This window comes from Oncorhynchus gorbuscha, linkage group LG01, assembly GCF_021184085.1.
Source record: "Oncorhynchus gorbuscha isolate QuinsamMale2020 ecotype Even-year linkage group LG01, OgorEven_v1.0, whole genome shotgun sequence".
Classification (NCBI taxonomy): Eukaryota; Metazoa; Chordata; class Actinopteri; order Salmoniformes; family Salmonidae; genus Oncorhynchus; species Oncorhynchus gorbuscha.
The window spans coordinates 2,339,894-2,367,128 of record NC_060173.1 but is presented as its reverse complement, the minus strand read 5'-3'; the positions used below and the strand labels follow the sequence as shown (position 1 = coordinate 2,367,128).

The 27,235-nt window shown below is 43.7% G+C and overlaps 1 protein-coding gene across 3 annotated transcripts; it reads left to right on the top strand.

Moving 5' to 3' along the window:
• Positions 1-24,768, top strand: ppp1r32 (protein phosphatase 1, regulatory subunit 32). Of its 3 annotated transcripts, none has more exons than XM_046297612.1 (12): positions 1-225; positions 678-795; positions 1,603-1,693; positions 5,315-5,459; positions 5,588-5,648; positions 6,830-6,927; positions 12,381-12,446; positions 13,170-13,256; positions 17,957-18,028; positions 19,105-19,199; positions 23,468-23,569; positions 24,577-24,768. In XM_046297612.1, exons 2-12 carry the CDS (start codon positions 678-680, stop codon positions 24,593-24,595), a joined length of 954 nt encoding a protein of 317 aa, XP_046153568.1. In that variant the 5' UTR covers positions 1-225; the 3' UTR covers positions 24,596-24,768. The 3 variants fall into 3 exon arrangements, with proteins under 3 accessions (XP_046153568.1, XP_046153485.1, XP_046153653.1); XM_046297529.1 differs by having other exon boundaries at positions 1,576-1,693; XM_046297697.1 differs by lacking the exon at positions 23,468-23,569 and having other exon boundaries at positions 1,576-1,693.
• The last annotated feature ends 2,467 nt before the right edge of the window (positions 24,769-27,235 follow it).

Below are 27,235 nucleotides of genomic sequence, written 5' to 3'. Positions count from 1 at the left end.
GCTTAAGGTGCACCTGCAAGCTACTTGTATTGGGAGCAACGGTTTGCTTCTATGACTTCTCTTGTGACCTCATTTCGTCCGTCATTGTGAAGTGCTGCTGGCGCCACTTGGAGAATCACCGTAGCAACGGTCGGTATCAATGGAGACGGCACGGGTCCCGGGCTATAAAACCTAACACGGCGAGAGGAGGCCGCCGGTACGCAGAAACACCGCTTCGACAGACAGGTAACGGTAGAGCGCGTGAGGAGGGGTCGCTTTTATCATAATGATGCAGATATTTTACTGAAATGAATGTCGACTAGGCATACTAGTTGTTAATATATATTTATAATTACAGAGATGATCGTAAATTAATGAATCTGTAGGCTAGGCCTATAATAAGGGTATTTAGCATGTTATTCCTATACGTCTTCTGCTACGATAACTTTCCATTTCTCTTCATTCTTGATGAAAATAAATGACTTACATGATGACATGTAGAATGAGTGTAAGCTACCGTGAGAAAGCTATACATTTTCTAATAGTGTAAAAACAAAACAAACAAAAAAAAGTTTAAAAAGTTAAAAAACTAAAATCAGTCTCTCTCTCCCGGTTACAGGCAGCTTTTTTGTCTCTGTCTATCGTTGTTGCTAGTGGAGTTGACTGTAGTATTAATCCATGATCCTGGTCCCTCACAGATGGTTAGTCAGGTAGACCTGGTCACCAGGCCCTCTCTAAGAGGAACGGGAAGCCCAGGAGGCCGTCTGGCCAACACCTCCCTCAACCTCTACTGTACCTCCTACAGGGCTTCCTTTGGTGAGAACAAGATATCTGATAGGACATGATATAAACTCTCTATTCTATTGTATTGAATTGTATTTGATTTTATTCTACTGATGGTAAGATAGTATCCACTACATTTGCCTGAAGTGTTCTGCTTTCACCCTCAATGATACGCCTGTGTGATTTTTAACAATGCAAAGCCAGATTCCCTAATGACTCACTCGCATGGCCACACACTGGTCCCAATTACCTCACTAAAATGTGTACTTGTTCACTTCCTTTCACTGATTTCAAAGGAAATTACTGGGATAAGAATTCCCCATAGGAAATATGGAGGAACTCTAGCCATCTTTTACTCTCATGAGTGCAAACTTCAGGAGAAGAGAGATATTGTTGGGAAGGCCCCCCCCCTCCCTATCCCCCCCTCCCCCCCTCCCTATCCCCCAACCCCTCCCTATCCCCCCAACCCCTCCCTATCCCCCCAACCCCTCCCTATCCCCCAACCCCTCCCTATCCCCCAACCCCTCCCTATCCCCCCAACCCCTCCCTATCCCCCCAACCCCTCCCTATCCCCCAACCCCTCCCTATCCCCCCAACCCCTCCCTATCCCCCAACCCCTCCCTATCCCCCCAACCCCTCCCTATCCCCCAACCCCTCCCTATCCCCCCAACCCCTCCCTATCCCCCCCAACCTCTCCCTATCCCCCAACCCCTCCCCTATCCCCCCAACCCCTCCCTATCCCCCCCCTCCCTATCCCCCAACCCCTCCCTATCCCCCCAACCCCTCCCCATCTTACTGTCATATCTTATCCAGGTAAAGAAGGCTTCAGTCCATGTCTAGGTCATCATTACGGGACAGGGTACTCTGCCAACCTGAGACCTGCTGTTTACTACAGCCCTAGTCTGGACCACACTGATAACCCACAGTTAGGGTAAGACTATACTATATTATACAATACTATATAATATTATACTATACTATATTATATTATACTATATTATATTAGTCTACACTGATACTATATCTATATTATATATACTATATAATATTATACTATACTATATTATATTATACTATATTATACCATAGCCCTAGTCTGGACCACACTGATAACCCACAGTTAGGGTAAGACTATACTATATTATACAATACTATATAATATTATACTATACTATATTATACAATACTATATCAATTATACTATATTATACTATACTATATTATATTATACTATATTATACCATAGCCCTAGTCTGGACCACACTGATAACCCACAGTTAGGGTAAGAATATACATGTACATTACATTTAAGTCATTTAGCAGACGCTCTTATCCAGAGTGACTTATATTATACAATACTATATAATATTATACTATATTATATTATATTATACTATATTATACTATACTATATTATACTATACTATATTATACAATACTATATTAATTATACTATACTATATTATACCATAGCCCTAGTCTGGACCACACTGATAACCCACAGTTAGGGTAAGAATATACTATATTATACAATACTATATTATATTATACTATACTATATTATATTATACTATATTATACTATACTATATTATACAATACTATATCAATTATACTATACTATGTTATACTACAGCCCTAGTCTGGACCACACTGATAACCCACAGTTAGGGTAAGAATATATTATATTATACTATACTATATTATATATTATACTATATTATACTATATTATATTATACTATACTATATTATATACTATATTATATTATTATACTATATTATATTATACTATTATACCTATTCCGGACCACACTGATAACCCACAGTTAGGGTAAGACTATACTATATTATACAATACTATATTATATTATACTATACTATATTATATTATATTATACTATATTATACTACTGGCCTATTCCGGACCACACTGATAACCCACAGTTAGGGTAAGACTATACTATATTATACAATACTATATAATATTATACTATACTATATTATATTATACTATATTATACCATAGCCCTAGTCTGGACCACACTGATAACCCACAGTTAGGGTAAGACTATACTATGTTATACAATACTATATTATATTATACTATACTATATTATATTATACTATATTATACAATGCTATATCATATTATACTATACAATACTATATTATATTATACTATACAATATTATACTATATTATACAATACTATATTATACAATACTATATTATATTATACTATATTATATTATACTATATTATACAATGCTATATCATATTATACTATACAATACTATATTATATTATACTATACAATATTATACTATATTATACAATACTATATTATACAATACTATATTATATTATACTATATTATATTATAATATATTATACAATGCTATATCATATTATACTATACAATACTATATTATATTATACTATATTATATTATACTATATTATACAATGCTATATCATATTATACTATACAATACTATATTATATTATACTATACAATATTATACTATATTATACAATGCTATATTATATTATACTATATATTATACTATATTATACTATATCATAATATATATACTATATTATATATAATACTATATTATATTATACTATATTATATTATACTATATTATACAATGCTATATCATATTATACCATACAATACTATATTATATTATACTATACAATATTATACTATATTATACAATACTATATTATACAATACTATATTATATTATACTATATTATATTATACTATATTATACAATGCTATATCATATTATACTATACAATACTATATTATATTATACTATATTATATTATACTATACAATATTATACTATATTATACAATACTATATTATATTATACTATATTATATTATACTATATTATACAATGCTATATCATATTATACTATACAATACTATATTATATTATACTATACAATATTATACTATATTATACAATACTATATTATACAATACTATATTATACTATACTATATTATACAATACTATGTTATATTATACTATACTATATTATACTACAGCCCTAGCCTGGACCACATTGATAACCCACAGTTAAGGTAAGACTATACTATGTTATACAATACTATATTATACAATACGATACTATATTATACTAGATTATACAATACTATATCGTATCATATTATACTATACAATACTATATTATACTATACAATATTATACTATATTATACAATACAATATTATATTATACAATACTATATTATATTAATCAATACTATATTATATTATACTGTATTATACAATATTATATTATACTACAGCCCCAGTCTGTCCCTACACAGTGCACTCTTTTATCAGACCCACATAGGGCTCTGGCCCATGTAAAGAAATTAAATAGTCTTGACCAAGCCAGAAAGCAGAACGACCCCCTGGACAGGACCCTAGTAGTCTTGACCGAGCCAGAACGACCCCCTGGACAGGACCCTAGTAGTCTTGACCGAGCCAGAACGACCCCCTGGACAGGACCCTAGTAGTCTTGACCGAGCCAGAACGACCCCCTGGACAGGACCCTAGTAGTCTTGACCGAGCCAGAACGACCCCCTGGACAGGACCCTAGTAGTCTTGACCGAGCCAGAACGACCCCCTGGACAGGACCCTAGTAGTCTTGACCGAGCCAGAACGACCCCCTGGACAGGACCCTAGTAGTCTTGACCGAGCCAGAACGACCCCTGGACAGGACCCTAGTAGTCTTGACCGAGCCAGAACGACCCCTGGACAGGACCCTAGTAGTCTTGACCGAGCCAGAACGACCCCCTGGACAGGACCCTAGTAGCATTGACCGAGCCAGAACGACCCCTGGACAGGACACTAGTAGTCTTGACCGAGCCAGAACGACCCCCTGGACAGGACCCTAGTAGTCTTGACCGAGCCAGAACGACCCCCTGGACAGGACACTAGTAGTCTTGACCGAGCCAGAACGACCCCCTGGACAGGACCCTAGTAGTCTTGACCGAGCCAGAACGACCCCCTGGACAGGACACTAGTAGCATTGACCGAGCCAGAACGACCCCCTGGACAGGACACTAGTAGTCTTGACCGAGCCAGAACGACCCCCTGGACAGGACCCTAGTAGTCTTGACCGAGCCAGAACGACCCCCTGGACAGGACCCTAGTAGCATTGACCGAGCCAGAACGACCCCCTGGACAGGACACTAGTAGTCTTGACCGAGCCAGAACGACCCCCTGGACAGGACCCTAGTAGCATTGACCGAGCCAGAACGACCCCCTGGACAGGACACTAATCTACCACAGAGCTCCGGCTAAAAGTAGTGCATTATTTAAACATGTTGCAATTTCAGATATGCCCCCCAGAGGTGCTTACTGGTAGTGATAGTATTTCTATACTATTATGTGGTCGTGTATAGCTCAGTTATTAAGAGTTTGGCGATAGGAATGCCAAGGTCATAGGTTCAATTCCTGCAGGGATGACATATACAGTGGATTATAACAGTGACATTATGTGTGTTTTGGGTCTTCTCCAGGCGTTCTCTGCTAGATAGTTTCCAGTCTCAGACTAAGCGCCATTTCCAGCCCCTGACCAGACCTGATGGGTCAGAGACCCTGCCTTGCCCCAGTGGACAGATCAGAGAGAGTGGATATCTACAGCTGAAGACACAGCCGACAGCAGTGAGGAGAGAGGAGGGGAGGGATGAGGGAGAGCGACTCGGAGAATAAATTGATTTTAAGTGTCTTTCTGTCTCCCTTCCTTCCCTCCTTCCTTCCTTCCTTCCTCCCTCTCTCCCTCTCTCCCCCAGAATGTATCCATCCAGACAGAGTATAAGGAACACTTTGTTCCATATCGTCCCAGACCACCAGGTACAGTGTAATATACTGAGGAGCGGAATGATTTAGTGATACCCTTTTTACAGAATAGGCCAGAACAGAACTGTACTGTGCAGGCTCTGTACTGTCTCTGTGCTGGCTCTGTGCTGGCTCTGTGCAGGCTCTGTACTGGCTCTGTGCAGGCTCTGTGCTGGCTCTGTGCTGGCTCTGTGCAGGCTCTGTGCAGGCTCTGTGCAGGCTCTGTGCTGGCTCTGTGCAGGCTCTGTGCAGGCTCTGTACTGGCTCTGTGCAGGCTCTGTGCAGGCTCTGTGCAGGCTCTGTGCTGGCTCTGTGCAGGCTCTGTGCAGGCTCTGTGCAGGCTCTGTACAGGCTCTGTGCTGGCTCTGTACTGGCTCTGTACTGGCTCTGTACTGGCTCTGTACTGGCTCTGTACAGGCTCTGTGCTGGCTCTGTGCAGACTCTGTGCTGGCTCTGTGTAGGCTCTGTAACAGGCTCTGTAACAGGCTCTGTGCTGGCTCTGTGCAGACTCTGTGCTGCTCTATGCAGGCTCTGTGCTGGCTCTGTACAGGCTCTGTGCTGGCTCTGTGCTGGCTCTGTACTGGCTCTGTGCAGGCTCTTTGCTGGCTCTGTACTGGCTCTGTGCTGGCTCTGTGCTGGCTCTGTGCAGGCTCTGTGCTGGCTCTGTACTGGCTCTGTGCAGGCTCTGTGCAGGCTCTGTGCTGGCTCTGTACTGGCTCTGTGCTGGCTCTGTGCTGGCTCTGTGCTGGCTCTGTGCTGGCTCTGTGCAGGCTCTGTACTGGCTCTGTGCAGGCTCTGTGCAGGCTCTGTGCTGGCTCTGTGCTGGCTCTGTACTGGCTCTGTGCTGGCTCTGTACAGGCTCTGTGCTGGCTCTGTGCTGGCTCTGTGCAGGCTCTGTACTGGCTCTGTACTGGCTCTGTGCTGGCTCTGTACTGGCTCTGTGCTGGCTCTGTGCTGGCTCTGTGCAGGCTCTGTACTGGCTCTGTACAGGCTCTGTACTGGCTCTGTACTGGCTCTGTACTGGCTCTGTACTGGGGGGCATAATGAGGAGAACACAACTTGGCTCTGCTTCGTTTGTTGTGTGAAAAGGGTTTTACTCCTCTGGCAAAACTGATTGCAATAACGTCACCCAGCTCTGCCCACTGCAGCCGAAGGGGCTGTTTAGAGAGCATAAATGACACATGATTGTCCTTTAGTTTCTCAGAAGCACCAGTTAGTGGGAGCCCAAGGAGAGAGCGGTTTCACCGAAGGGACGGCCCTGCAACCCAACACCTTTCTGCCCCAGTACCACATGGTTAGTGATGCTCCCTCTAAATATATCAAATTGCCACATGTTTAGTGATGAGTGTTCAAACACTCTACCTTGTTTGAGATTGCCTGGCACAATGTAAACAATAGGAAAGTCTAAGAACTGCAAACCCCGGCCATCTGTCACTCCAGGATAGAAACAACACTCAGTAACCCAGGTCTGGTCACATGGTTAGTGATGTCAGTATCCCAGGTCTGGTCACATGGTTAGTGATGTCAGTAACCCAGGTCTGGTCACATGATTAGTGATGTCAGTAACCCAGGTCTGGTCACATGGTTAGTGATGTCAGTATCCCAGGTCTGGTCACATGGTTAGTGATGTCAGTAACCCAGGCCTGGTCACATGGTTAGTGATGTCAGTATCCCAGGTCTGGTCACATGGTTAGTGATGTCAGTAACCCAGGTCTGGTCACATGGTTAGTGATGTCAGTAACCCAGGTCTGGTCACATGGTTAGTGATGTCAGTATCCCAGCTCTGGTCACATGGTTAGTGATGTCAGTAACCCAGGTCTGCTCACATGATTAGTGTCATATCTCTTAGTGTGCATCCTAAATGGCACCTATTCCCTATATAGTGCACTAATATTGACCAGGGCCCATAGGGCTCTAGTATAAAGTAGTGCACTATGTAGGGAATAGGGTCCATTTTTCACACAGGTCCTTCTGTAGCTCAGTTGGTAGAGCATGGCGCTTGTAACGCCAGGGTAGTGGGTTCGATTCCCGGGACCACCCATACGTAGAATGTATGCACACATGACTGTAAGTCGCTTTGGATAAAAGCGTCTGCTAAATGGCATATATTATTATTATTATATTATTATTCTTAGCCCAGAGCTCACCGAATTTTACCCTGAGTAAAATAAACACAGAGGGTGTTCAATTTCACACTTTCGGGGTGTTTTTTATGTGAACCAAGAGAAAGTTTCGGGGTGTTTTTTATGTGAACCAAGAGAAAGCGTTTCCCTTTTCACACCGCTACGTTCCAACGCCAGTGGCATCAAAATGTTAAATTCTTCACAGTATTCAGACCCATTCACCTTTATGAAATGGATTTAATAAAAAACATCTACACCCCAAAATGACAAAGCCAAATGTGTACAAACTATTCAGGTCCTTTGCTATGAGACTCAAAATTGAACTCATGTGCATCAAACCAAATCAAATCTAATGTATTTATATAGCGCTTTGTACATCAGCTGATATCTCAAAGTGCTGTACAGAAACCCAGCCTAAAACCCCAAACAGCAAGCAATGCAGGTGTAGAACCACGGTGGCTAGGAAAAACTCCCTAGAAAGGCCAAAACCTAGGAAGAAACCTAGAGAGGAACCAGGCTATGTGGGGTGGCCAGTCCTCTTCTGGCTGTGCCAGGTGGAGATTATAACAGAACATGGCCAAGATGTTCAAATGTTCATAAATGACCAACAGGGTAAAATAATAATAATCACAGTAGTTGTCGAGGGTGCAACAGGTCAGCACCTCAGGAGTAAATGTCAGTTGGCTTTTCATAGCTGATCATTGAGAGTATCACTACAATCATACAGTATATAGATACAGATATATAGTATATATATCTCCAAATTCATTATATAAATAGGCCCATTTAATTTAGTCTGGTTTGCCATTCCAAATAAAAATGGAATATTCTTTGCTCACATAATAAAATAAAACCATTTTAAAAGTTGTTAGGTTTAGACAGGGCCATAAGTAAATAGGTAAACTGGGATATGAAAGAATGAATCGGTAATGAACACAAGGGGAGACAGAGAGCTGGTCTCAAGCGCAGGGCGCAGCAGGTGTTTCTTGAAAAGCACCACAGGAGGAGGCAGGTAGCTGGGTCCAGGTGCAGTAGGAGGCAGGTAGCTGGGTCCAGGAGCAGGCAGAAGGTCATACACAGGAGGAGGCAGGTAGCTGGGTCCAGGGGCAGGCAGAAGGTCATACACAGGAGGAGGCAGGTAGCTGGGTCCAGGCAGAAGGTCATACACAGGAGGAGGCAGGTAGCTGGGTCCAGGGGCAGGCAGAAGGTCATACACAGGAGGAGGCAGGTAGCTGGGTCCAGGGGCAGGTAGCTGGGTCCAGGGGCAGGTAGCTGGGTCCAGGGGCAGGTAGAAGGTCATACACAGGAGGAGGCAGGTAGCTGGGTTCAGGGGAAGGTAGAAGGTCATACACAGGAGGAGGCAGGTAGCTGGGTCCAGGGGCAGGTAGAAGGTCATACACAGGAGGAGGCAGGTAGCTGGGTCCAGGGGCAGGTAGCTGGGTCCAGGGGCAGGCAGAAGGTCATACACAGGAGGAGGCAGGTAGCTGGGTCCAGGGGCAGGCAGAAGGTCATACACAGGAGGAGGCAGGTAGCTGGGTCCAGGGGCAGGCAGAAGGTCATACACAGGAGGAGGCAGGTAGCTGGGTTCAGGGGCAGGTAGAAGGTCATACACAGGAGGAGGCAGGTAGCTGGGTCCAGGCAGAAGGTCATACACAGGAGGAGGCAGGTAGCTGGGTCCAGGGGCGGGCAGAAGGTCATACACAGGAGGAGGCAGGTAGCTGGGTCCAGGGGCAGGCAGAAGGTCATACACAGGAGGAGGCAGGTAGCTGGGTCCAGGGGCAGGCAGAAGGTCATACACAGAAGGAGGCAGGCAGCTGGGTCCAGGGGCAGGCAGAAGGTCATACACAGGAGGAGGCAGGTAGCTGGGTCCAGGGGCAGGCAGAAGGTCATACACAGGGGGTCCAACAAGGCAACAGTACAGGCAGTGAAAAGGATAGTAAGGTAGTCCAGGAGACCAGGCAATAGGTAGACAACAGGAAATCCGATATGCTGAAGTACAGGCAGGGAATAGACAAAAGACGTCGTTAGTGAGGCGGACAGAAACTATCAATCACGGGAGGATTAAATGACAGGAAAACCAGCACTAAATAAACAGAGCCCTGAATAGAAGTGTCACAAAACCAACAAGACCTCACAATGACGGGGTGCAAAGAACTGAACTAAATAGTGTGTGATAATGACATACAGGTGTGTGAACAGGTGATCAGAATTGAGGTGATTGGGATCTGGAGAGTGAGCTGCGTTCAGGGGATCTAGGTGTTTTAGAGTGGGATCTGGAGAGTGAGCTGAGTTCAGGGGATCTAGGTTTTTTAGAGTGGGATCTGGAGAGTGAGCTGTGTTCAGGGGATCTACGTGTTTTAGAGTGTGAGTTGGAAGCAGACATTACATTATCAGGGTGATTTTTCCAGTAGCAAGATCTTATCTAATTTGACTAACATTCAATGTTTTTTAATTCAACCTTTATTTAACGAGGCAAGTCAGTTAAGAACTAATTCTTATTTACAATGACGGCCTACCCCCCGGCCAAACCCGGACGACGCTGGTGCAATTGTGCGCCGCCCTATGGGACTCCCAATCACGGCCGGATGTGATGGAATCGAACCGGGGACTGTAGTGATGCCTCTTGCACTGAGATGCAGTGCCTTTGACCACTCCGCCCCTCGGGAACCCAAAATGTATTGTAGTGAGATTATTTATTTATTTCCAATATGAATACAGAGTATTTCCACTGCGCTATCAGAAGGTTTTATTGGTAAACTACACGGTGAAGGTACTTTTGTTGTTGTTGTCATCCAATACGTAATATAGATAATATAATATAATATAGAACCATTAACGTGATTAGGTTTTAATCCAGAGAGATCAGGGAAAGTAGATCCTCTATGAGGCCGTGGATCTAAATTGTGGATTTAGAAGAAAACATGAATCATCCGCGAACAATGACACCTTTGTTTTTAAGCCCTGGAACCTTTTAAGTGATTATTATTATGATTTTAATAGTTAACATTTCAATGGCGATAAAGAATAGATTAAAAATAATAAAGAATACATTTGCCGATAGTGAACAACCCTGTTTTACTCCTCTTGACATTTTAAATAATGGTTTCAATATAGACAAGAAAAATACAATAATTTGTGTGTTATTAGTTTAAGCAGACTGTGTTAGTCTATTGTTGTAACTTAGATAAAGATCAGATGTAATTGTATGACCAGTTTATGCAGAAAGGTATTTCCAAAGGGTTCACATACTTTTTCTTGCCACTGTATAACAAATTCTCCAAAAATGAAAAATATTCCAGGCATTTATACATAAATTCCAGTCTTACTTTATCAAATGCCTTTTCAAAGTCAACTATGAAAACCAGGCCTGGTTTCCGGTACTTGTCTTATATTATCTCGATTGTATGGCCGTTTACATTCATCCATTTTCACTCGTGTGCCCTTCACCAAGTGAGATCCTAAGCGAATATGTCATTCAAATCAAATGATTCTGGCTTGCAAAGTGATGTGTAGTTGCTATTGGAATGCAGGCAGAGTGGAGATATCCAACATTTCATGTTTTTAATTCACCCTCAATCTGCATTCGGAATGATTGTTGTGAAGACTAAGATTTGAGACTAAACTGGAACAAACAATAACTGGTGCAATAAATCCATATAACAGATTGGATTAGTTTATAAAAATGTATGTTATTTGATATTCGAGTAGCATCAGATTATTAATCAATCAATGTACATGCAAAAAAAAACATAGATATTGAGACAAACAATTCTAAAAATCAACCTGCAATAGAGCATGCTGGGAAATATGACAATGACGAGCGTGGTTTTGGTTTAGCACCGGTTATTAAAATCTACACTGGGTTTTTTTATAAACAAATAGTTCATTTAACACTTACAGATTTAATTTAACACCTGATTCAACATGAGAAATGTTACACTGAATAATCAACACTTACTAAGCAACTGTCCAGGTTGACACCCCGATTGAACAACAGTATTTCTTAAGAGCTTCAAAGCAACACCAGCTGGCATAGTAATACCACATCAACGCCAAAAAAAACTGACCAAGACACTGACGGTTTTACTGTGCGTAAGAAGAAATTGTTAATCTGTTAATTAAACAAATCAAAACAGGATCGGAGTAGAATATTCCAATGAAGTGACGGCGTAACTGTGATGCCCTGAAAAGTCTGTGTTGACCCCGAGGTTGACGTTATCTCACTTAACCCCAGGGCAGTCTGCGTCCAACCAAAAGGGTAGACGCTTCCCAAAACGGCTCCCCGTTCCCTATTTAGTGCACTACGTTTGACCAGGACCCCGAGGGATTTGTCATTCACTATACAGAGAATAGGGTGCCTTTTGGGACACACCCGATGTGAGATAAACAACTTTACGTAGCACCTCGTTCGTCCTCCATATTGTTTTTATGTAGTATTCTATCAATGTAACCACACAGCTGATCATTTTTTCATCTTCGTTGGGTCTTTGTTCCTGATATTAAAATGTGCGTGTGTGTGTGTGCGTGTGCGTGTGCGTGTGCGTGTGCGTGTGTGTGTGTGTGTGTGTGTGTGTGTGTGTGTGTGTGTGTGTGTGTGTGTGTGTGTGTGTGTGTGTGTTATTAGGTCAATCCTAGGAGGACTGAGAACTCTGTGATGAGACATGACTTCCTGCCTATTTCCTTTCTTCAGGTTGGCTCTAACATGTTTTTATTTGTCCGGTTCTCTATCTGCCGATATGTCACAGTAGTTTAGAATATATGTCCGTCTCTCAAACCATCTCTTCTATTATTACAGGATGAATGTGTGATTGTGTCTTGTCGTTTTGTTTTGTGTCTTGTCTTTTCGTTTTGTTTTGTGTCTTGTCTTTTCGTTTTGTTTTGTGTGTTGTCTTGTCTTTTCATTTTGTGTCTTGTCTTTTCATTTTGTGTGTTGCCTTTTCATTTTGTGTGTTGCCTTTTCATTTTGTGTGTTGTCTTTTCATTTTGTGTGTTGTCTTTTCGTTTTGTTTTGTGTGTTGTCTTGTCTTTTCATTTTGTGTGTTGCCTTTTCATTTTGTGTGTTGTCTTTTCGTTTTGTTTTGTGTGTTGTCTTGTCTTTTCATTTTGTGTGTTGTCTTTTCGTTTTGTTTTGTGTCTTGTCTTTTCGTTTTGTTTTGTGTGTTGTCTTTTCGTTTTGTTTTGTGTCTTGTCTTTTCGTTTAGTTTTGTGTCTTGTCTTTTCGTTTTGTTTTGTGTCTTGTCTTTTCGTTTTGTTTTGTGTGTTGTCTTTTCGTTTCGTTTTGTGTCTTGTCTTTTCGTTTTGTTTTGTGTCTTGTCTTTTCGTTTGGTTTTGTGTGTCTGTGGGTTTCAGAGCGGAGGACAAAAATAAACATTTCCTTTGGCACAATAATCAAGACATATTCATTGTGTTCCAGGGCTCTGAGACGCTCCCCAGGCTGGTCAGTAGAGTCCCCAGAGAAACAGGCTTCACCAGGGACACCTTGGACCCTCTGGCCTGTCTAGTATGTACTGTAGATGATCTCTCTCAATGTAACAATCTAAATTGGGATGTGGGGAGGTTTTAGCAGGTGAAATAGTGGAGAACAATGGGAGGTTTACTCAGTAGCAGTGCAATATCCTGACCTAGTGAGATATACATGGAGGAGGTTTAATATCCTGACCTAGTGAGATATACATGGAGGTTTAATATCCTGACCTAGTGAGATATACATGGAGGAGGTTTAATATCCTGACCTAGTGAGATATACATGGAGGAGGTTTAATATCCTGACCTAGTGAGATATACATGGAGGAGGTTTAATACCCTGACCTAGTGAGATATACATGGAGGAGGTTTAATATCCAGACCTAGTGAGATATACATGGAGGAGGTTTAATATCCTGACCTAGTGAGATATACATGGTGAAGGGTTTAATATCCTGACCTAGTGAGATATACATGGAGGAGATTTAATACCCTGACCTAGTGAGATATACATGGAGGAGGTTTAATACCCTGACCTAGTGAGATATACATGGAGGAGGTTTAATATCCAGACCTAGTGAGATATACATGGAGGAGGTTTAATATCCTGACCTAGTGAGATATACATGGAGGAGGTTTAATATCCTGACCTAGTGAGATATACATGGAGGAGGTTTAATACCCTGACCTAGTGAGATATACATGGAGGAGGTTTAATACCCTGACCTAGTGAGATATACATGGAGGTTTAATATCCTGACCTAGTGAGATATACATGGAGGTTTAATATCCTGACCTAGTGAGATATACATGGAGGAGGTTTAATATCCTGACCTAGTGAGATATACATGGAGGAGGTTTAATATCCTGACCTAGTGAGATATACATGGAGGAGGTTTAATACCCTGACCTAGTGAGATATACATGGAGGAGGTTTAATACCCTGACCTAGTGAGATATACATGGAGGAGGTTTAATATCCTGACCTAGTGAGATATACATGGAGGAGGTTTAATATCCTGACCTAGTGAGATATACATGGAGGAGGTTTAATACCCTGACCTAGTGAGATATACATGGAGGAGGTTTAATACCCTGACCTAGTGAGATATACATGGAGGAGGTTTAATATCCTGACCTAGTGAGATATACATGGAGGAGGTTTAATACCCTGACCTAGTGAGATATACATGGAGGAGGTTTAATATCCTGACCTAGTGAGATATACATGGAGGAGGTTTAATATCCTGACCTAGTGAGATATACATGGAGGAGGTTTAATATCCTGACCTAGTGAGATATACATGGAGGAGGTTTAATACCCTGACCTAGTGAGATATACATGGAGGAGGTTTAATACCCTGACCTAGTGAGATATACATGGAGGAGGTTTAATACCCTGACCTAGTGAGATATACATGGAGGAGGTTTAATATCCTGACCTAGTGAGATATACATGGAGGAGGTTTAATACCCTGACCTAGTGAGATATACATGGAGGAGGTTTAATATCCTGACCTAGTGAGATATACATGGTGAAGGGTTTAATATCCTGACCTAGTGAGATATACATGGAGGAGGTTTAATATCCTGACCTAGTGAGATATACATGGAGGAGGTTTAATATCCTGACCTAGTGAGATATACATGGAGGAGGTTTAATACCCTGACCTAGTGAGATATACATGGAGGAGGTTTAATATCCTGACCTAGTGAGATATACATGGAGGAGGTTTAATATCCTGACCTAGTGAGATATACATGAAGGAGGTTTAATATCCTGACCTAGTGAGATATACATGGAGGTTTAATATCCTGACCTAGTGAGATATACATGGAGGAGGTTTAATACCCTGACCTAGTGAGATATACATGGAGGTTTAATATCCTGACCTAGTGAAATATACATGGAGGAGGTTTAATATCCTGACCTACTGAGATATACATGGAGGTTTAATATCCTGACCTAGTGAGATATACATGGAGGTTTAATATCCTGACCTAGTGAGATATACATGGAGGTTTAATACCCCGACCTAGTGAGATATACATGGAGGAGGTTTAATATCCTGACCTAGTGAGATATACATGGAGGAGGTTTAATATCCTGACCTAGTGAGATATACATGGAGGAGGTTTAATACCCTGACCTAGTGAGATATACATGGAGGAGGTTTAATACCCTGACCTAGTGAGATATACATGGAGGAGGTTTAATATCCTGACCTAGTGAGATATACATGGAGGAGGTTTAATATCCTGACCTAGTGAGATATACATGGAGGAGGTTTAATACCCTGACCTAGTGAGATATACATGGAGGAGGTTTAATATCCTGACCTAGTGAGATATACATGGAGGAGGTTTAATATCCTGACCTAGTGAGATATACATGGAGGAGGTTTAATACCCTGACCTAGTGAGATATACATGGAGGAGGTTTAATATCCTGACCTAGTGAGATATACATGGAGGAGGTTTAATACCCTGACCTAGTGAGATATACATGGAGGAGGTTTAATATCCTGACCTAGTGAGATATACATGGAGGAGGTTTAATATCCTGACCTAGTGAGATATACATGGAGGTTTAATATCCTGACCTAGTGAGATATACATGGAGGAGGTTTAATATCCTGACCTAGTGAGATATACATGGAGGAGGTTTAATACCCTGACCTAGTGAGATATACATGGAGGAGGTTTAATATCCTGACCTAGTGAGATATACATGGAGGAGGTTTAATATCCTGACCTAGTGGAGATATACATGGATGGAGGTTTAATATCCTGACCTAGTGAGATATACATGGAGGTTTAATATCCTGACCTAGTGAGATATACATGGAGGTTTAATATCCTGACCTAGTGAGATATACATGGAGGAGGTTTAATATCCTGACCTAGTGAGATATACATGGAGGTTTAATATCCTGACCTAGTGAGATATACATGGAGGTTTAATATCCTGACCTAGTGAGATATACATGGAGGTTTAATATCCTGACCTAGTGAGATATACATGGAGGAGGTTTAATATCCTGACCTAGTGAGATATACATGGAGGAGGTTTAATACCCTGACCTAGTGAGATATACATGGAGGTTTAATATCCTGACCTAGTGAGATATACATGGAGGAGGTTTAATATCCTGACCTAGTGAGATATACATGGAGGAGGTTTAATATCCTGACCTAGTGAGATATACATGGAGGAGGTTTAATATCCTGACCTAGTGAGATATACATGGAGGAGGTTTGACCTAGTGAGATATACATGGAGGAGGTTTGACCTAGTGAGATATACATGGAGGAGGTTTAATATCCTGACCTCGTGAGATATACATGGAGGAGGTTTAATATCCTGACCTAGTGAGATATACATGGAGGAGGTTTAATATCCTGACCTAGTGAGATATACATGGAGGAGGTTTAATATCCTGACCTAGTGAGATATACATGGAGGAGGTTTAATATCCTGACCTAGTGAGATATACATGGAGGAGGTTTAATATCCTGACATAGTGAGATATACATGGAGGAGGTTTAATATCCTGACATAGTGAGATATACATGGAGGAGGTTTGACCTAGTGAGATATACATGGAGGAGGTTTAATATCCTGACCTCGTGAGATATACATGGAGGAGGTTTAATATCCTGACCTAGTGAGATATACATGGAGGAGGTTTAATATCCTGACCTAGTGAGATATACATGGAGGAGGTTTAATATCCTGACATAGTGAGATATACATGGAGGAGGTTTAATATCCTGACCTAGTGAGATATACATGGAGGAGGTTTAATATCCTGACCTAGTGAGATATACATGGAGGAGGTTTAATACCCTGACCTAGTGAGATATACATGGAGGAGGTTTAATATCCTGACCTAGTGAGATATACATGGAGGAGGTTTAATATCCTGACCTAGTGAGATATACATGGAGGTTTAATATCCTGACCTAGTGAGATATACATGGAGGAGGTTTAATATCCTGACCTAGTGAGATATACATGGAGGAGGTTTAATATCCTGACCTAGTGAGATATACATGGAGGAGGTTTAATATCCTGACATAGTGAGATATACATGGAGGAGGTTTAATATCCTGACCTAGTGAGATATACATGGAGGAGGTTTAATATCCTGACCTAGTGAGATATACATGGAGGAGGTTTAATACCCTGACCTAGTGAGATATACATGGAGGAGGTTTAATATCCTGACCTAGTGAGATATACATGGAGGAGGTTTAATATCCTGACCTAGTGAGATATACATGGAGGAGGTTTAATATCCTGACCTAGTGAGATATACATGGAGGAGGTTTAATATCCTGACCTAGTGAGATATACATGGAGGAGGTTTAATACCCTGACCTAGTGAGATATACATGGAGGAGGTTTAATATCCTGACCTAGTGAGATATACATGGAGGTTTAATACCCTGATCTAGTGAGATATACATGGAGGAGGTTTAATATCCTGACCTAGTGAGATATACATGGAGGAGGTTTAATATCCTGACCTAGTGAGATATACATGGAGGAGGTTTAATATCCTGACCTAGTGAGATATACATGGAGGAGGTTTAATATCCTGACCTAGTGAGATAGGAATCCCCACCCAGTTGACTACTTTTAAATGTTGGAAGTTCTCAACACTTCCTGTGTGTTACCTATATGCTGCTCTGTTATACTGTATGATGTCACTTCCTATGTATTACCTCTAGGTCTCTGTGTTACCTGGCTCTGGGACTCAGAAGATCAGCTCACCTGCAGACCAGAAGTTGATTGGGATGAAGGTTAGAGAGCTATATCATACACACCTTAATAAGACAATCTGAAAGCTCTTACATGCCTATAACATTTTCTAAAGCATTATACTGTTAGGGTAAAGTGTTACCATTAGTTACCGGCAGGGTAAATTGTTCCCGTTAGTTACCGGCAGGGTAAAGTGTTACCGTTAGTTACTGGCAGGGTAAAGTGTTACTGTTAGTTACTGGCAGGGTAAAGTGTTACCGTTAGTTACCGGCAGGGTAAAGTGTTACCGTTAGTTACTGGCAGGGTAAAGTGTTTCCATTAGTTACTGGCAGGGTAAAGTGTTACTGTTAGTTACTGGCAGGGTAAAGTGTTACTGTTAGTTACCGGCAGGGTAAAGTGTTACCGTTAGTTACTGGCAGGGTAAAGTGTTTCCATTAGTTACTGGCAGGGTAAAGTGTTACTGTTAGTTACTGGCAGGGTAAAGTGTTACTGTTAGTTACTGGCAGGGTAAAGTGTTACCGTTAGTTACTGGCAGGGTAAAGTGTTACCGTTAGTTACCTTCAGGGTAAAGTGTTACCGTTAGTTACTGGCAGGGTAAAGTGTTACCGTTAGTTACTGGCAGGGTAAAGTGTTACCGTTAGTTACTGGCAGGGTAAAGTGTTACCATTAGTTACTGGCAGGGTAAAGTGTTACCGTTAGTTACCTTCAGGGTAAAGTGTTACCGTTAGTTACTGGCAGGGTAAAGTGTTACCGTTAGTTACTGGCAGGGTAAAGTGTTACCGTTAGTTACCTTCAGGGTAAAGTGTTACCGTTAGTTACTGGCAGGGTAAAGTGTTACCGTTAGTTACCTTCAGGGTAAAGTGTTACCGTTAGTTACTGGCAGGGTAAAGTGTTTCCATTAGTTACTGGCAGGGTAAAGTGTTTCCATTAGTTACTGGCAGGGTAAAGTGTTTCCATTAGTTACTGGCAGGGTAAAGTGTTTCCATTAGTTACTGGCAGGGTAAAGTGTTACCGTTAGTTACTGGCAGGGTAAAGTGTTACCGTTAGTTACTGGCAGGGTAAAGTGTTACTGTTAGTTACTTGCAGGGTAAAGTGTTACCGTTAGTTTGGTTTCCAGGAGCTTTCAGGATTCATCCTCAACTCACCAAATCTGAAAACCCTGTCCCACACGCCATCTGACCCGTCACGCGTCCGCACTAACTACCAGTCCAAGTAAGTACGTTACATTTACATTTAAGTCATTTAGCAGACGCTCTTATCCAGAGCGACTTACAAATTGGTGCATTCACCTTATGACATCCAGTGGAACAGTCACTTTATGATAGTGCATCTAAATCTTAAAGGGGGGGAGGGAATACTTATCCTATCCTAGGTATTCCTTAAAGAGGTGGGGTTTCAGGTGTCTCCGGAAGGTGGTGATTGACTCCGCTGTCCTGGCGTCGTGAGGGAGTTTGTTCCACCATTGGGGGGCCAGAGCAGCGAACAGTTTTGACTGGGCTGAGCGGGAGCTGTACTTCCTCAGTGGTAGGGAGGCGAGCAGGCCAGAGGTGGATGAACGCAGTGCCCTTGTTTGGGTGTAGGGCCTGATCAGAGCCTGGAGGTACTGAGGTGCCGTTCCCCTCACAGCTCCGTAGGCAAGCACCATGGTCTTGTAGCGGATGCGAGCTTCAACTGGAAGCCAGTGGAGAGAACGGAGGAGCGGGGTGACGTGAGAGAACTTGGGAAGGTTGAACACCAGACGGGCTGCGGCGTTCTGGATGAGTTGAAGGGGTTTAATGGCACAGGCAGGGAGCCCAGCCAACAGCGAGTTGCAGTAATCCAGACGGGAGATGACAAGTGCCTGGATTAGGACCTGTGCCGCTTCCTGTGTGAGGCAGGGTCGTACTCTGCGGATGTTGTAGAGCATGAACCTACAGGAACGGGCCACCGCCTTGATGTTGGTTGAGAACGACAGGGTGTTGTCCAGGATCACACCAAGGTTCTTAGCGCTCTGGGAGGAGGACACAATGGAGTTGTCAACCGTGATGGCGAGATCATGGAACGGGCAGTCCTTCCCCGGGAGGAAGAGCAGCTCCGTCTTGCCGAGGTTCAGCTTGAGGTGGTGATCCGTCATCCACACTGATATGTCTGCCAGATATGCAGAGATGCGATTCACCACCTGGTCATCAGAAGGGGGAAAGGAGAAGATTAGTTGTGTGTCGTCTGCATAGCAATGATAGGAGAGACCATGTGAGGTTATGACAGAGCCAAGTGACTTGGTGTATAGCGAGAATAGGAGAGGGCCTAGAACAGAGCCCTGGGGGACACCAGTGGTGAGAGCGCGTGGTGAGGAGACAGATTCTCGCCACGCCACCTGGTAGGAGCGACCTGTCAGGTAGGACGCAATCCAAGCGTGGGCCGCGCCGGAGATGCCCAACTTGGAGAGGGCGGAGAGGAGGATCTGATGGTTCACAGTATCGAAGGCAGCCGATAGATCTAGAAGGATGAGAGCAGAGGAGAGAGAGTTAGCTTTAGCAGTGCGGAGCGCCTCCGTGATACAGAGGAGAGCAGTCTCAGTTGAATGACTAGTCTTGAATCCTGACTGATTTGGATCAAGAAGGTCATTCAGAGAGAGATAGCGGGAGAGCTGGCCAAGGACGGCACGTTCAAGAGTTTTGGAGAGAAAAGAAAGAAAAAGAAAGAAGGGATACTGGTCTGTAATTGTTGACATCGGAGGGATCGTCTCTTTTTACTTACATCATGTTGTCAAATGTCTTATGTTGTATTGTGTATTAATGTCATTATTGTTTTGGTCTGAATATATAAAAAACATAAGGGATTTGAGATGAAGAAAGTTTGAAAATGTCTGCACTCACTAACTGTCTCTCTGGATAAGAGTGTCTGCTAAATGACTAACATGTAGATGTAAAATGAGATGAGTTGTGGTGAATTCAGGGGGAGGTCCTCATCGGGACTTGAACCTTGGTCCCTGTGAATGTCGGTGAACTGTTACATCTAGGAGGTCCAAACCTCTTGACAAGGTCTTTACGAGCTAGTTTCCCGGACACAGAATAAGCTTTATCCCTGACCAAAAAGCATTTTCAATAGAGATTCTTCATTGAGCTTTAAATCCAGGAAAAGGCCTAATCTGTGTCCAGGAAACTGCCCCTAGGTGTTGTCCTGAGGTCGCTACAATATGTTCCAGGTTCTGTGTCCAGGAAACCGCCCCTAGGTGTTGTACTGAGGTCGCTACAATATGTTCCAGGTTCTGTGTCCAGGAAACCGCCCCTAGGTGTTGTCCTGAGGTCGCTACAATATGTTCAAATCAAATCAAATCAAATTTGATTTGAACATATTGTCAAATCAAATTTTATTTGTCACATACACATGGTTAGCAGATGTTAATGCGAGTGTAGCGAAATGCTTGTGCTTCTAGTTCCGACAATGCAGTGATAACCAACAAGTAATCTAACTAACAATTCCAAAACTACTGTCTTATACACAGTGTAAGGGGATAAGGAACATGTACATAAGGATATATGAATGAGTGATGGTACAGAGCAGCATACAGTAGATGGTATCGAGTACAGTATATACATATGAGATGAGTGTGTAGACAAAGTAAACAAAGTGGCATAGTTAAAGTGGCTAGTGATACATGTGTTACATAAGGATGCAGTCGATGATGTAGAGTACAGTATATACATATGCATATGAGATGAATAATGTAGGGTAAGTAACATTATATAAGGTAGCATTGTTTAAAGTGGCTAGTGATATATTTACATCATTTCCCATCAATTCCCATTTTTAAAATGGCTGGAGTTGGGTCAGTGTCAATGACAGTGTGTTGGCAGCAGCCACTCAGTGTTAGTGGTGGCTGTTTAACAGTCTGATGGCCTTGAGATAGAAGCTGTTTTTCAGTCTCTCGGTCCCAGCTTTGATGCACCTGTACTGACCTCGCCTTCTGGATGATAGCGGGGTGAACAGGCAGTGGTTCGGGTGGTTGATGTCCTTGATGATCTTTATGGCCTTCCTGTAACAACGGGTGGTGTAGGTGTCCTGGAGGGCAGGTAGTTTGCCCCCGGTGATGCGTTGTGCAGTCCTCACTACCCTCTGGAGAGCCTTACGGTTGAGGGCGGAGCAGTTGCCGTACCAGGCGGTGATACAGCCCGCCAGGATGCTCTCGATTGTGCATCTGTAGAAGTTTGTGAGTGCTTTTGGTGACAAGCCGAATTTCTTCAGCCTCCTGAGGTTGAATAGGCGCTGCTGCGCCTTCTTCACGACGCTGTCAGTGTGAGTGGACCAATTCAGTTTGTCTGTGATGTGTATGCCGAGGAACTTAAAACTAGCTACCCTCTCCACTACTGTTCCATCGATGTGGATAGGGGGTGTTCCCTCTGCTGTTTCCTGAAGTCCACAATCATCTCCTTAGTTTTGTTGACGTTGAGTGTGAGGTTATTTTCCTGACACCACACTCCAAGGGCCCTCACCTCCTCCCTGTAGGCCGTCTCGTCGTTGTTGGTAATCAAGCCTACCACTGTTGTGTCGTCCGCAAACTTGATGATTGAGTTGGAGGCGTGCGTGGCCACGCAGTCGTGGGTGAACAGGGAGTACAGGAGAGGGCTCAGAACGCACCCTTGTGGGGCCCCGTGTTGAGGATCAGCGGGGAGGAGATGTTGTTGCCTACCCTCACCACCTGGGGGCGGCCCGTCAGGAAGTCCAGTACCCAGTTGCACAGGGCGGGGTCGAGACCCAGGGTCTCGAGCTTGATGACGAGCTTGGAGGGTACTATGGTGTTGAATGCCGAGCTGTAGTCGATGAACAGCATTCTCACATAGGTATTCCTCTTGTCCAGGTGGGTTAGGGCAGTGTGCAGTGTGGTTGAGATTGCATCGTCTGTGGACCTATTTGGGCGGTAAGCAAATTGGAGTGGGTCTAGGGTGTCAGGTAGGGTGGAGGTGATATGGTCCTTGACTAGTCTCTCAAAGCACTTCATGATGACGGAAGTGAGTGCTACGGGGCGGTGTCCAGGAAACCGCCCCTAGATGTTGTCCTGAGGTCGCTACAATATGTTCCAGGTTCTGTGTCCAGGAAACCGCCCCTAGGTGTTGTACTGAGGTCGCTACAATATGTTCCAGGTTCTGTGTCCAGGAAACCGCCCCTAGGTGTTGTCCTGAGGTCGCTACAATATGTTCCAGGTTCTGTGTCCAGGAAACCGCCCCTTGGTGTTGTACTGAGGTCGCTACAATATGTTCCAGGTTCTGTGTCCAGGAAACCGCCCCTAGGTGTTGTACTGAGGTCGCTATAATATGTTCCAGGTTCTGTGTCCAGGAAACCGCCCCTAGGTGTTGTACTGAGGTCGCTACAATATGTTCCAGGTTCTGTGTCCAGGAAACTGCCCCTAGGTGTTGTCCTGAGGTCGCTACAATATGTTCCAGGTTCTGTGTCCAGGAAACCGCCCCTAGGTGTTGTACTGAGGTCGCTACAATATGTTCCAGGTTCTGTGACGTTCCAGCGCTGGAGAAGCTAAGAGAAGGCTGGACAAGGGGAAGCATCCACAAGCACAGGAACAATGGTTACACTGGTAGAGACACAGACAGGTAGGGACACAGACAGGTAGGGATACAGACAGGTAGACACAGACAGGTAGACACAGACAGGGAGACACAGACAGGGAGACACAGACAGGTAGAGACACAGACAGGTAGAGACACAGACAGGGAGAGACAGACAGGTAGACACAGACAGGAAGAGACAGACAGGGAGAGACAGACAGGGAGAGACAGACAGGGAGACACAGACAGGGAGAGACAGACAGGTAGACACAGACAGATAGACACAGACAGGAAGAGACAGACAGGTAGGTAGAGACACAGACAGGGAGACACAGACAGGGAGAGACAGACAGGGAGAGACAGACAGGTAGACACAGACAGGGAGAGACGGACAGGGAGAGACAGACAGGTAGACACAGACTGGTAGACACAGACAGGTAGACACAGACAGGGAGAGACAGACAGGGAGAGACAGACCGGTAGGTAGAGACACAGACAGGGAGACACAGACAGGGAGAGACAGACAGGGAGAGACAGACTTGTAGGTAGAGACACAGACAGGGAGAGACAGACAGGTAGACACAGACAGATAGACACAGACAGGGAGAGACAGACAGGTAGACACAGACAGGGAGAGACAGACAGGGAAAGACAGACCGGTAGGTAGAGAGACAGACAGATAGAGCACAGACAGGGAGAGACAGACAGGGAGAGACAGACAGGGAAAGACAGACCGGTAGGTAGAGAGACAGACAGGTAGACACAGACAGGTAGACACAGACAGGTAGGCACAGACAGGGAGAGACAGACAGGTAGACACAGACACAGACAGGGAGACACAGACAGGGAGAGACAGACAGGGAAAGACAGACCGGTAGGTAGAGAGACAGACAGATAGAGCACAGACAGGGAGAGACAGACAGGGAGAGACAGACAGGTAGGTAGAGCGTCTAACACTATACCACTATATTCTTGTTATATGCTATTATGACAGAAATGTTGTATCTCATATATGCCTCCCTTTAAACTTCCTCTGTTCCTCTCTTCCACAGGTTTAACCTCAGACACTGACGGTCAAGGTACAGACATCAGCTCGCCCATTAAATACCCATAATATCATTTCAACTGGCGAACAGAGATGGTGTGTAACATATTCATTGTAGAGATGACAATGACATGGGTGCTGCTATTTCCATCCAAATAAAATGGTTGATTTTTATCCTTTTGGATTCAAAGACACAGAACTGTTGCCTCTGTTGTAAATCCACAGGATCTGTGTTATTTAACCTCTATGTAACTTTTATTTAACTAAGTCGGTTAGGAACAGATTGTTATTTAGAATGACGGCCGAGGACCAGTAGGCCTAATCTGTGTAACCACTAGGCTACCTGCCTCTAACCACTAGGCTACATGCCTCTAACCACTGGGCTACCTGCCTCTAACCACTGGGCTACCTGCCTCTAACCACTGGGCTACCTGCCTCTAACCACTGGGCTACCTGCCTCTAAACACTGGGCTACCTGCCTCTAACCACTGGGCTACCTGCCTCTAACCACTGGGCTACCTGCCTCTAACCACTGGGCTACCTGCCTCTAACCACTGGGCTATCTGCCTCTCTAATAACTAGGCTACCTGCCTCTCTAACCACTAGGCTACCTGCCTCTCTAACCACTGGGCTACCTGCCTCTCTAACCACTGGGCTACCTGCCTCTCTAACCACTAGGCTACCTGCCTCTAACCACTAGGCTACCTGCCTCTAACCCCTAGGCCTAATCTGTGTAACCACTAGGCTACCTGCCTCTAGCCACTAGGCTACCTGCCTCTCTAACCACTGGGCTACCTGCCTCTAGCCACTAGGCTACCTGCCTCTCTAACCACTAGGCTACCTGCCTCTCTAACCACTGGGCTACCTGCCTCTAGCCACTAGGCTACCTGCCTCTCTAACCACTAGGCTACCTGCCTCTCTAACCATTGGGCTACCTGCCTCTAACCCCTAGGCCTAATCTGTGTCCGGGTACAGACAGGTAGACACACAGACAGGTAGACACACAGACATGTAGGCACACAAACAGGTAGACACACAAACAGGTAGACACACAGACTGTGAGACACACAGACAGGTAGAGACACAGACAGGGAGAGACAGAGACACACAGACTAGGCTACCTGCCACTCTAACCACTAGGCTACCTGCCTCTCTAATAACTAGGCTACCTGCCTCTCTAACCACTAGGCTACCTGCCTCTCTAACCACTAGGCTACCTGCCTCTCTAACCACTAGGCTACCTGCCTCTCTAACCACTAGGCTACCTGCCTCTCTAACCACTAGGCTACCGGCCTCCACAGCTGTTCTGCTTATCTGGCAACCCGCGTGATATCAATCGAATGGAACAGTCCTAATCTCTGCCTATCTGGCAACCCACGGGATATCAATCGAATGGAACAATCCTAATCTCTGCATATCTGGCAACCCACGGGATATCAATCGAATGGAACAATCCTAATCTCTGCATATCTGGCAACCCACGTGATATCAATCGAATGGAACAATCCTAATCTCTGCATATCTGGCAACCCACGTGATATCAATCGAATGGAACAATCCTATATTTTTGCCTATCTGGCAACCCGTGCAGACTCAAGCAAACGCCCAGGAGAGTATTTGAAGGATTTTGAATAGTGTTTGAAACCAGGCCTGGGATGAAGAGACAGTATGCAGAACCCTGACCCCTGTGAGGTCATGCCGCATCGGCGTCACAGTAGTGTAGCAGAATGTCATAATTTACCCCCAGTAGAGGTCGCCTCTCTCCCTACAGGCAACAGCACCAACCAAGCCTCCACAATTACATACAGTATTGCAGTCGTTTTTCCCCCCCTTTTAAAAATCTACAGTAGTTTAAATAAATACAGTCTTTACTGCGTCAAAAGACAAATGGGACAGTTTCCCGGGCAGACACAGATTCATCTTAAACCCAGTCCTAGACTAAAAGCTCAATGGAAATCATCTCAGGTAATCTGAGAATAATCTGTGTCCGGGACTAGACTTCATCTCGTTATTTGTGTAAAATGACTGTATTCTCAATCAATTTACCTGGAAATAACGGCAAAATAGATAAATGAAAGTCTGGAAAACACATAAAACGTGACATTTCTAAAACATGGTTCATAGCTGTGGATCTGTGGTACACCTGTTCCTTTCTGAAGAGAGGATGCGTCCCAAATGCACCCTATTCCCTATGAAGCACACTACTTTAGACCAGGGCTTTTAGGGCTCTGTATAAGGCATTAGAATAGGGTGTCATTTGGGACACAGTGCCGTCGTTGAAACAGGCTGTATTCTTTCTACTGAGGCAGTAAAATGTTGTTGGTCCAATGACAGAGGGTGTTCTAATGATGTTGATCCAATGACAGTAGGTGTTCTAATGATGTTGGTCCAATGACAGAGGGTGTTCTAATGATGTTGGTCCAATGACAGAGGGTGTTCTAATGATGTTGGTCCAATGACAGTAGGTGTTCTAATGATGTTGATCCAATGACAGTAGGTGTTCTAATGATGTTGGTCCAATGACAGTAGGTGTTCTAATGATGTTGGTCCAATGACAGTAGGTGTTCTAATGTTGTTGGTCCAATGACAGTAGGTGTTCTAATGATGTTGGTCCAATGACAGTAGGTGTTCTAATGATGCTGTCCAATGACAGTAGGTGTTCTAAT

Coding starts and splice junctions, on each gene's coding strand:
- ppp1r32 (XM_046297529.1), top strand. CDS start 678: ATGGTTAGTCAGGTAGACCTGGTCACCAGGCCCTCTCTAAGAGGAACG. Junction 5,649..6,829: donor ATATCGTCCCAGACCACCAG/GTACAGTGTAAT, acceptor ATTGTCCTTTAG/TTTCTCAGAAGCACCAGTTA. Junction 18,029..19,104: donor AGAAGTTGATTGGGATGAAG/GTTAGAGAGCTA, acceptor TTTGGTTTCCAG/GAGCTTTCAGGATTCATCCT.